A 12370-nucleotide genomic window follows, 5' to 3' on the forward strand; every position below is an offset into this window, starting at 1 on the left:
GTTATGCCAGATATCTTATGGCATAAATACAACGGTTTGAGCAATGCAGACAGGCCTCGTTGACAATTAATTAACTGTAAAGGCAAAATAAATTTTTTACATTTAATTTAGTCAAAGCTTTTGTGTGGTAGGTCTTTCACAAACACTTTCAGTTCAAATTACAGAAATTATCATTCTGTATTGATACCCCATCCCAAACCATAATGTCCCAACCAAGTCTAATTCTAGTTTTAATGTGACTGTACACAAATACACTGTATATACCCCTCATCATATTTCCAATGACATACTCTACCACGATACTGTTACATGTACATAACAAGAACACACAACAGTTTAAAGAAAACCCTTACATTGACTCCTCTGCCCTGAGGGTCCTCATAACGTAGTGTACAAAGTTAAGGCCCAAAACATCTGAGAACATTGTTAAAATAACGCCCTTTGTCCACATGCCTTTTCCCATTAAATTCAGCTGACAAAATGCTGATTTATTGGAAGTCATAGGTATAGTAGGAAACCACATCATTTACATTGATTTCTGACACCTACAGTACATACTGATGTGCTGGCTGTCCAAAAGAAGCTGTTCGAATAAAATAGGCCCACTTCCAGCACTTTAGAACATGTACTTTTCTGATTTAATGTGGCATTTCGTTTCCTGACACAAGAACAAGCCAGTTGATCAGAATATATCATGGAGTATCAGAAATTGCCATCTGTCTAGACAGAAAACTACTTTGAAGTCAGATTTTGCAGTAAACAAATGGTGTAGATACAGCATTTTGACTTTGTAGAGCAGTATGGTGGAAATGAGTTAATACTACACACAAATCAGACAGAAGCTTGATGTGCTGTTGTACATTTTCCACTGGATGTTTTTAAATATAAGAACCCACACGTTTGTCATTATTATTACTGAAGTGAAGCGGGTCCTTGTTTTGAAAGACTGAATCTCTCAATAACAACTAAAACTGTACAGGGACGATCATTAAATGCAAAAATGTTTATTTGTTGTGAACTTTTTATCCTACGCATCCAATAACAAAAACATCTTCAAATTTCTTCAGATAATATACCTGGCCATTTCAACAGATCAAAGATTTTTGACCAAATTTGTAGTTACTGAGTTTTGCCTTTGTAGGGCAAGCATAAACAAGTGGTAAGAAAATGGTTGTTAATTGATCTAAAATACTATATACATTAAAGTTCTACCCTGTTCTAAAACATTTCTTAGAGCCTGTGAACGGGAAGCCGAGCCCTATCCTGGATACATCTCAGAACCCCCGTTTAGCACTTTATTAGGTCTTTAAAGTGTATGCGTAGCTCTTTGAAGTGTACTGTACTGTATACAGTACTTACAAGTAATTGCCCACTTATTTACAGTATGGAGACATTAGAAATAAGGGTGTAATTCTAATTGAAATGTGACTATCAATATTACTTCTATAGGTTTTTTAAATTATGACATACTATCTATTTACAGTATTTTTTTGCTAATGCACTGGCTTGCAACAAACATGCAGGAATGCCTTAACAATTTGAATGTCATAATAACAAGACAAATGCACACAATGAAACATTGCTGCTATCCCAACCAATCTCCCAATGTTTCCGTAAACTGTGCTTAATCTAGAAGTGTAGTAGATTAAACTACTACGTATGGATCTCATGCTTATATACAGTATACAAACAAAAGTAAAACTGATTATTTCATCCCTTTATTGAAATGTAAGGACACTGATCAAATAAGACATTTACAGATACAAAACAAAACCATACAAATTAGGAGGTATTCTGCTCAGTTGCTAGGTAACTATATAGGTCAGAAGAACATTTATATGATGATGACTTTCTGATAACAAGTCCATTGTGTTTTAAAAAGTAGGTTTAAATTCTACATTATTTAGTTATTCAAAGATGCAACAATAACATGGTAATGGTCGTAGTATAGTTCCAATAGGGAGGACATGGGCATCGGTCAGTAGTGGTGACTATGTGCATCTACAGTATGAGCAGACAATGGGTGTGACATCATGCGGAATCAGATTGAACAGGACACGCTAGACACTCGGGTTTCAACATTTCTGGTAACTTTCCAAAAAATGTCCAGGTTTTCCAGAAAATCCTGGTTGGACAAGGGAATAATCAGTGAGGGAATCTTCCAACTGGGAATCCTCCAACTGATATTTACGGAAAAACCCAGAATTTTGGTAAAGTTACCATAAATATTGCAATCCTAACAGACACCAACTTCAGATTCTACTTCAAATAATACCTAAATTCAGCATCTCAGTAATGGGGTCCATCAATCTTTAGCTTAATTTCAGTGCACACATAGTTGTAAACGGCATCATTCCAAACAAGGCACTTCCCATTATTCTGATTCAGTCAATGAAAATAATAAATAAATCAATAATCAATAAACTTCCAGTCAAAAATTATATTTAACATTACTGGTTTTATAGGTAGTCGATATATCATCGGATTCCCTTTTGACAAAATATGGCATTAAGGTAGTACTCATTCAATGTAAATTAAAATGGATGCAATTTGAGGAACAAAACTAAAAACTAAACTATGAGGTAACCCCCCCCCCCCAAACTGTTCTGTGCTTCCGACAGTAATACACATATAAGGCGACTGTCTCCTGAACTACTCTCATTTACACCACAGTAGTGACACAGAAACAGAGTGAGTGACCTTCCTGGTTGTGGTTAGGTGACATTGGGAATGACATGCAAGGCTGTGGGTGGGACTGTCCACAGACTGTGGAGTGGTGCAGGGATGCAGTCAGAAGAGATTTCATTTCACAAAAACACAAACCAACTACGAGAACTTAAGGTTCCAGCTCAGCAACAGGGTTTGGGTGAATTTACATTTCAATTCAGTAAATTCTAGTTCTTATTCCAATTTTCCTAGTCTAGTGGTTAGAGCGTTGGACTAGTAACCGAAAGGTTGCAAGATCGAATCCCCGAGCTGACAAGGTAAAAATCTATCGTTCTGCCCTTGAACAAGGCAGTTAACCCACTGTTCCTAGGCCGTCATTGAAAATAAGAATTTGTTCTTAACTGACTTGCCTAGTTAAATAAAGGTAAAATGAGAAATGTGGAATTGGAATTTCAGTTGACATTCAGACTGAATTGAATTGAACCCAAACCTGCTCAGCCCTGCTCCTGCAGAAGATCACACACTGTATGTATATTTATATATTCATCATCAACCGAAGCTCCCCATCCACAGGTTTCGTCACCAATATGGTTGAAAAGAAGTTCAATTACGTTAAATGGTATTATAAACAAAAGTATTTATAGTTGTAATTTATCATATAATTAGTGTTAGCTTTTGTAATCATGCAGCAGGACTAAAAGGCAAGGGGTCAAACTAAGGTGAAAGGTTAGGGGTCAAATGTCAGGGGTCAAGGTGGTGATGTCATGTGGCAAGGTGTGCTATAGAAGAACATCCAGTACTGCCTGCCTGCCTGTCTGTCTGTCTGTCTGTATGTGTCTCACAGCTGTACAGAATTACATATTTACAAAGGGCGGGGGTGCTATGCAGTGTCGAGCACTAGCACTAACACCTGCGGGAAATAATCACATGAAAACACACCAATCTGTCACCCACACAAGAGACAAACCCAAGGACCAAACCTAGAGGTTATTAAAACATAGCAATACAGTCACATAGGGGAAAGTGAATGGAGATTTATACACTGCTCAAAATAATAAAGGGAACACTTAAACAACGCAATGTAACTCAAAGTGGCATTTCTTTGGGAGGCCGCACAGCCCTCCATGTGCTCGCCAGAGGTAGCCTGACTGCCATTAGGTACCGAGATGAGATCCTCAGACCCCTTGTGAGACCATATGCTGGTGTGGTTGGCCCTGGGTTCCTTCTAATGCAAGACCATGCTTGACCTCATGTGGCTGGAGTGTGTCAGCAGTTCCTGCAAGAGGAAGGCATTGATGCTATGGACTGGCCCGCCCGTTCCCCAGACCTGAATCCAATTGAGCACATCTGGGACATCATGTCTCGCTCCATCCACCAACGCCACGTTGCACCACAGACTGTACAGGAGTTGGAGGATGCTTTAGTCCAGGTCTGGGAAGAGATCCCTCAGGAGACCATCCGCCACCTCATCAGGAGCATGCCCAGGCGTTGTAGGGAGGTCATACAGGCACGTGGAGGCCACACACACTACTGAGCCTCATTTTGACTTGTTTTAAGGACATTACATCAAAGTTGGATCAGCTTGTAGTGTGGTTTTCCACCTTAATTTTGAGTGTGACTCCAAATTCAGAGCTCCATGGGTTGATAAATTAGATTTCTATTGATAATTTTTGTGTGATTTTGTTGTCATCACATTCAACTATGTAAAGAAAAAAGTATTTAATAAGAAATTTGTCATTCATTCATATCTAGGATGTGTTATTTTAGTGTTACCTTTATTTTTTGAGCAGTGTATATTGCTGTACAGTAATGTATGAAAAGGGCCCGACTGAAGCACAGGCGCCTGCAAGGAATTTGGGTTACCAGCAGCCAGTCAATTTACACTTCACAGAAAGCTGACTGTCTCAGTATTTTTATTTTATTTTAATGGTGCCATATTGTTTTTGCGGGGGTGGGGTGTATAAGTAAAGTAACAAGTTCATATTTCATAGTTTTTTCTTTTTGAATGAAAATGCAAGCTTAACATTCACAATCATTATTCTTTACGTTTTCTTAAATCCCTTTTAATATGATACTTTTTTTATTTTTAATAATCTTTTGGTGGGTTGGTTGGTTGTTTGGACATTGCGTTTCACCTTCTGAAGAACATTGGGTTGCGCAGGCAGGCTGCTAGTCACCTGCAACACCCCAGGGGTCCTGCGGAGGTCTCCAGGCTGCTGTCAGTGTCTGAGGCCAGGGTCTGGTCGGTGGACATGGAGGAGATATCGTTGACGGAGGGGGAAGGGAGGCTCTCACCACTGCTGTTCACGGCTGCACCTGTGCTGAGGGAATCAACAGACAGCCGGGTTACAACGAACTAAGAGCCCCACAGACCAGGGTTGGGGTCATTTCCATTTAAATTCCAGTCAATTAAGGATGTACACTGAAATTCAAATTCCAATTTACTTCAGTGCTTTTCAATTAGAAAAATGTGGAATTGGAATTCCGTTTGCCTTCTGAATTGACTGGATTTTTAATGGAATTGACCCCAGCCCTGCCACAGACACTACTGGACATTCTCAGTCATTCACAACCCTTATTGTGACACATAACCCCACACAGAAACTGGACACTCGGTCACAACACAACCAAATAGTACACCCAGAACCCCACATACAAACACATCACAGTGTGTCACCAGACAGGTGAGAGCGAGTTAAGGCTGGGGTACTCTGTCGGCTCTCTCCTTAAATACAATAATATCACATTAGTGTAATAATCAAATCAAATCAAATTTATTTATATAGCCCTTCGTACATCAGCTGATATCTCAAAGTGCTGTACAGAAACCCAGCCTAAAACCCCAAACAGCAAGCAATGCAGGTGTAGAAGCACGGTGGCTAGGAAAAACTCCCTAGAAAGGCCAAAACCTAGGAAGAAACCTAGAGGAACCAGGCTATGTGGGGTGGCCAGTCCTCTTCTGGCTGTGCCGGGTGGAGATTATAACAGAACATGGCCAAGATGTTCAAATGTTCATAAATGACCAGCATGGTCGAATAATAATAAGGCAGAACAGTTGAAACTGGAGCAGCAGCACGGCCAGGTGGACTGGGGACAGCAAGGAGTCATCATGTTAGGTAGTCCTGGGGCATGGTCCTAGGGCTCAGGTCCTCCGAGAGAGAGAAAGAAAGAGAGAAGGAGAGAATTGGAGAACGCACACTTAGATTCACACAGGACACCGAATAGGACAGGAGAAGTACTCCAGATATAACAAACTGACCCTAGCCCCCTGACACATAAACTACTGCAGCATAAATACTGGAGGCTGAGACAGGAGGGGTCAGGAGACACTGTGGCCCCATCTGAGGACACCCCCAGACAGGGCCAAACAGGAAGGATATAACCCCACCCACTTTGCCAAAGCACAGCCCCCACACCACTACAGGGATAACTTCAACCACCAACTTACCATCCTGAAACAAGGCTGAGTATAGCCCACAAAGATCTCCGCCATGGCACAACCCAAGGGGGGGCGCCAACCCAGACAGGATGACCACATCAGTGAATCAACCCACTCAGGTGATGCACCCCTTCCAGGGACGGCATGAGAGAGCCCCAGTAAGCCAGTGACTCAGCCCCTATAATAGGGTTAGAGGCAGAGAATCCCAGTGGAAAGAGGGGAACCGGCCAGGCAGAGACAGCAAGGGCGGTTCGTTGCTCCAGAGCCTTTCCGTTCACCTTCCCACTCCTGGGCCAGACTACACTCAATCATATGACCCACTGATAATAAGAATGTAATACTTTTATGTTAAAAGATGTAGTTCCCTATCTACCTACCTGTCTTTGGAAACATTACAGACCAGGGTGACATTTCAGCATTCATGTGCAACTTTTTACCACTAGATGGTGATGAATTTCTGCAAACATACAGACATGCTTAGGCTACAGGACAGTATAGTACAGTACAGTATTTTAATGCACTGTAGGTACACAGTATGGATAGTAGCCAGACCATTTCTAATACAATATAAATATATTTGAGGCAAATGTCTTTCAATAGGCAGTCCTGTTTGTCTTATGTTTCATCTTGTAAGCAAGAGTTGGGTGAGTGGACAGTTATGCTTTTAAGATGAATAAACGTTTGCCGGTGTTCTGGCTTGTTAGGATGTTTAACCAAGGGTTACATTTATACAAATGTTGAATTATACTGGGTTGGTTTTCCAATCATAAAAAAAAAATAGATTTTTTTAAAGTCATCCCAAGTGGATGGGGTTGGTCACGGGGGATATATGCCTCCTTTTTTTTAATATATATTTTTTATTATCCTTCAAATATGCATATTGCATAAGATACATAAGGTAACCGAGGTGGTTCCCTACAGAATCCCTTCCCTATGTGTAAACTTGATTGTGTTCACCCTAGATAGAGCTCTACTGAGGTTCGGTTTAACATGGTAGTATTTTGCTCTAGTCTAGGAGAGGTAGATGCAGCCTTCCAACAGAGGTAAGGCCAGCATGGGGGTCCAAGGTTTTCTTCTGGGTATTTTGTTGTTTTTAGCAGTTTTTTACATTTTATTTATACACTGCTCAAAAAAATAAAGGGAACACTAAAATAACACATCCTAGATCTGAATGAATGAAATATTCTTATTAAATACTTTTTTCTTTACATAGTTGAATGTGCTGACAACAAAATCACACGAAAAATTATCAATGGAAATCAAATTTATCAACCCATGGAGGTCTAGATTTGGAATCACACTCAAAATTAAAGTGGAAAACCACACTACAGGCTGATCCAACTTTGATGTAATGTCCTTAAAACAAGTCAAAATGAGGCTCAGTAGTGTGTGTGGCCTCCACGTGCCTGTATGACCTCCCTACAACGCCTGGGCATGCTCCTGATGAGGTGGCGGATGGTCTCCTGAGGGATCTCTTCCCAGACCTGGACTAAAGCATCCTCCAACTCCTGTACAGTCTGTGGTGCAACGTGGCATTGGTGGATGGAGCGAGACATGATGTCCCAGATGTGCTCAATTGGATTCAGGTCTGGGGCAGGCCAGTCCATAGCATCAATGCCTTACTCTTGCAGGAACTGCTGACACACTCCAGCCACATGAGGTCTAGCATTGTCTTGCATTAGAAGGAACCCAGGGCCAACCACACCAGCATATGGTCTCACAAGGGGTCTGAGGATCTCATCTCGGTACCTAATGGCAGTCAGGCTACCTCTGGCGAGCACATGGAGGGCTGTGCGGCCCCCCAAAGAAATGCCACCCCACACCATGACTGACCCACCGCCAAACCGGTCATGCTGGAGGATGTTGCAGGCAGCAGAACGTTCTCCACGGCGTCTCCAGACTGTCACATGTGCTCATTGTGAACCTGCTTTCATCTGTGAAGAGCACAGGGCACCAGTGGCGAATTTGCCAATCTTGGTGTTCTCTGGCAAATGCCAAACGTCCTGCACGGTGTTGGGCTGTAAGCACAACCCCCACCTGTGGACGTCGGGCCCTCAAACCACCCTCATGGAGTCTGTTTCTGACCGTTTGAGCAGACACATGCACATTTGTGGCCTGCTGGAGGTCATTTTGCAGGGCTCTGGCAGTGTTCCTCCTGCTCCTCCTTGCACAAAGGCGGAAGTAGCGGTCCTGCTGCTGGGTTGTTGGCCTCTTCCACGTCTCCTGATGTACTGGCCTGTCTCCTGGTAGCACTTCCATGCTCTGGACACTACGCTGACAGACACAGCAAACCTTCTTGCCACAGCTCGCATTGATGAGCTGCACTACCTGAGCCACTTGTGTGGGTTGTAGACTCCGTCTCATGCTACCACAAGAGTGAAAGCACCGCCAGCATTCCAAAGTGACCAAAACATCAGCCAGGAAGCATAGGAACTGAGAAGTGGTCTGTGGTCACCACCTGCAGAACCACTCCTCTATTGGGGGTGTCTTGCTAAATGCCTATAATTTCCAACTGTTGTCTATTCCATTTGCACAACAGCATGTGAAATCAGTGTTGCTTCCCAAGTGGACAGTTTGATTTCACAGAAGTGTGATTGACTTGTTACATTGTGTTGTTTAAGTGTTCCCTTTATTTTTTTGAGCAGTGTATTATAGTGATGGGGAAATACTTTAACACACAGGTTGTTCTGGCTAACCTCTATGGTCCTAATTGGGATGACGCTCAATTTTTCTCAGACCTCATTGCAACACTTCCTGACCTTAACTCTCATCATTTGATACTGAGTGGAGATTTCAATTGTGTATTACATCCAAGTCTAGGCAGATCTAGACCAAAGCCCAACAATGTAATTTTAAAATCGGGTGCAGTAATCAAATAATTTCTAGAATCCTATAATTTGTCTTATCCATGAAGCAGGAGCAATCCCACTGCTAAACAGTACTCCTTTTTTTATCCAGTCCACCACTCATACACTACGATTGACTTTTTCCTGCTGGATAATATAATTATTCCTTTTGTAACTAATAGCCAATATCACAGCATTGTTTTCTCAGACCATAGCCCTGTCCAGCTAGATATCCGCTTTCCGGACAGTACTGCATCACAACGCGCATGGCGACTTGACCCACTACTACTATACTGTAGTGCCTTTAAAAAATACATATCAACTCACATTGATGTCTTTTTACAGATCAACTCCACTCCTGACGTGTCTCACTCTACTGTGTGGGAGTCGTTAAAAGCAAATTATTTCATACACAGCGTATGACAATAAACAGCGCACTAAACACTTATCGGAGCCATGTCAACTCATTCTAGATGTGGACAACAGATATGCCTCTTCTCCGATTCCTGAACTCTACAAAGAGACTGCTACACCAATCGGAATTTGACAATCTTTCCACTGAACAAACGGAGCAGCTTCTGTTTAAGTCGAGGCAGATATTTTATGAACACGGAGAGAAAGCTGGCAAGTTGTTATCTCACCAGCTTCAACAATCGGCTGCTAGCAGCACCATACCTGAAATGTGTGTTGCAGCTGATTTAACTTCTACCAATCCCAAATAAATCAACAATCAATTTAAGCAATTCTACTCTGCTCTTTACTCGTCAGTGGCTCTTCCTGACACATCTCGTATGCATGCATTTCTAGACAATCTGGATGAACAAACTAACATGGATGCCTCAATAAGTGATGATGAAGCTACTCTGGCAATCCAATCCATGCAGAGCAGTAAAGCTCCTGGGCCTGATGGCTTCCCTATTGAATTTTATAAAGCATTCTCCTCTAAACTATCCCCTAGGCTCAGCTCAATATACAATGAAATCCTTTCTAGTCAGAAACTGCCCCAGACATTTACCCAGGAGACCCATTCTGTTTTTCTTAAAAAGGACAAGAACCCCCTAGACTGTGGCTCATACCGCCCCATAAGCCTTTTGTGCTGCGATTATAAAATTCTCACTAAGGTCCGCTCATGCCGTTTAAAGACAGCGATGCTTAATATAATTAACTCTGACCAAACCGGATTTTTCTCAGGTAGGCAATCTTTCTATAATATGCGGTGGATATTTAAAGTTCTTTATTCTGCCCACTCAACTCGACAGCCAGAGGTCGTCATCTCTCTTTATGCTGAGAAGGCTTTCGACCGGGTTGAGTGGGAATATCTATTTACAGTACTAGAGAGATTTGGGTTTGGCCCGTCATTCCTTTCCTGGATTAAGATTTTGTACTCGTCCCCAGTGGCTTCTGTTCGCACCAAGAATTTTACCTCAAGCTACTTCCCTCTCCCACAGGGTTACGAATGGATTAATTTGAAATGACTCGTTCAGACATCTTATTGTAATTTGCAGAACTCAAGAGGTCCTCATTAATCTTTCCTTTAGAGGATTAGATAGAGCCATTTGCTCTGAAGTTAAATGAAATAGCCCTATCTATAATTTCTTGTAGATTAAAATCTGATTGAGCTCGTTCTGTTTTCCCGGGCTGGAATTGACACCAGCATAACATGGTATGGCAGAATGGGTAACCCCTTGCCCCTTATGACATGGTTGTCTAAAAACATTAGCAGAAAACAAATAGATGAGGGGCCCCAGGACCGAGTTTGGGAAACTGACCAAGTTAAAGAGCAGAATTTTAAACTAAAGATACAAATATTCAAGCAAGTAGGAACACAAAAGGTGTTTGGTTCTTGTAAAAGCCCTATGCTCCCATAGCGATAGAACAGTTTTATTTCTTTGTATGCTCCTATCTTCCCGGAGCAGACATTTAAGCTTCCTGTTGAATCTGTGGCGTTAAACTATCGTAGGTAGCTAGCAAATCTCAAGTCTTTGTCCTAGACAAAGCATCAGACTGCGAAGAATGAGAAAGATGACCAGATACAAAAGATCTGCTCTACCTGCACTTGTGTGGCTCACTTGGTAAAGCATGACACTTGCAACACCAGAGTTGTGTGTTCGATTCCCAATGGGGGACAAGTATGAAAATCTATGCACTCAAGTCGCTCTGTATCTGTCTACTAAAATGTAAATGTAACAAGCCAGTTAAGAGAAAAAGTGAGTTTGCTAAGGCTTGCTAAAACGATCCCTCTTGGTCCAGAGCATGCCAATGGTGCGGTGATATGTAGGCAGACCATTAATCTCCTGTTTGTGTCTGAGGCAGGTGATTAAAGAACAGTGGAATACATTTAATCTGACCTCCAATAAAACAGGGAGGCAAAATCACCATTTATGGGTTCATACATAGATTTGATCCAATAACAGAATAACATGCTTTAGAGCCTGCTACTGCTGTGAAATATTGCCATCTGGGGCTCTTCAGCTGCACTGTCTGTCCTCAGCACTAGGAATACCCATCTGCTTAATTGCAGAGTTCTAGAGAGGAAGGGAGACAGAGAGAGGTAGAGAGACAGAGAGATGAGGGACAGTGAAGGGAGAGAGCTACAGTATCACACTGCGTATTAAATCAATCTCAAGGTAGCAGTTTAGCCTTATCACTGTCCAAGAGCCCATAACAGGCATATAAGGGGTTCCCTCTGTAGATCCCAAGCCATCCAGAAAACATTCTCTGCAGAAATTTGCTGCAGAGAACGACCAAGGCAAGTTGTTTTCCTCTCTCAGCAACACTAGACTCTGGATGGACGCCATAATAATGTTACCAATACTGTGCCATCATGATTCCACACTGCTCCACAGTGGCCATACAGGTGAATGACACGCAGCTGCCGCTTTGGTAAACACTCCAATATTTTTTTTTTTTACTGAAAATGAGATGAGTTCTAGTGCTATCTAGAAGAGTATGGACCAAGGACCCCAGCCTTAAATCATGATATGTGACAGTGCATACACAGATGTAAAGAAATTTCAGAGAGTAGGTGGATAGCAACCTTTTTAATCAATCCACATTAACACTGCTCTGTTAATCAATATAGAGTGGAGTCACAGATATCTTTCTTAACACTTAATTGCATACAGTAATACCATTCAAATAAAGATGAAACACAAAACATGCAAGTTTGGTCAAAAATGACCAAATCTACAGTTTAGATCAGGAGTGGGCAATTCCAGTCCCGAGGGCCTGATTGGTGTCACAGTTTTGCCCCAGCTAACACACCTGACTCTAATAATCACCTAATCATGATCTTCAGTTTAGAATGCAATTGAAAATCAACTGTGTTGGATAGGGATGGAGAAAAAGTGTGACACTAATCACACCCTCTAGTACTGGAGTTGCCCACCCCTGGTTTAGATGGATACTTTTACATACA

General features: G+C 41.9%; 1 protein-coding gene across 16 annotated transcripts in view; it reads right to left on the reverse strand.

The window, feature by feature from the left end:
• Window positions 1–1702: 1702 nt before the first annotated feature.
• The window catches only part of LOC109877945 (mitogen-activated protein kinase 10), a 112847-nt gene continuing 102179 nt past the window's right edge, over window positions 1703–12370 (reverse strand). For 8 of the 16 annotated variants that reach the window (XM_031803008.1, XM_031803004.1, XM_031803010.1 and 5 more), the window contains one exon: window positions 1703–4983. Coding sequence is in view for 10 of the 16 variants with exons in the window: in XM_031803004.1 (XP_031658864.1) it covers window positions 4841–4983 (143 nt within the window). In the remaining 6 variants the exon portion in view is untranslated. Of the gene's footprint in view, window positions 4989–12370 lie in introns of all 16 variants that reach the window. The other 8 variants (XM_031803005.1, XM_031803011.1, XM_031803002.1 and 5 more) reach the window with 3 other exon arrangements.

This window comes from Oncorhynchus kisutch, linkage group LG23 (assembly GCF_002021735.2).
Source record: "Oncorhynchus kisutch isolate 150728-3 linkage group LG23, Okis_V2, whole genome shotgun sequence".
In the NCBI taxonomy this organism is placed as follows: Eukaryota; Metazoa; Chordata; class Actinopteri; order Salmoniformes; family Salmonidae; genus Oncorhynchus; species Oncorhynchus kisutch.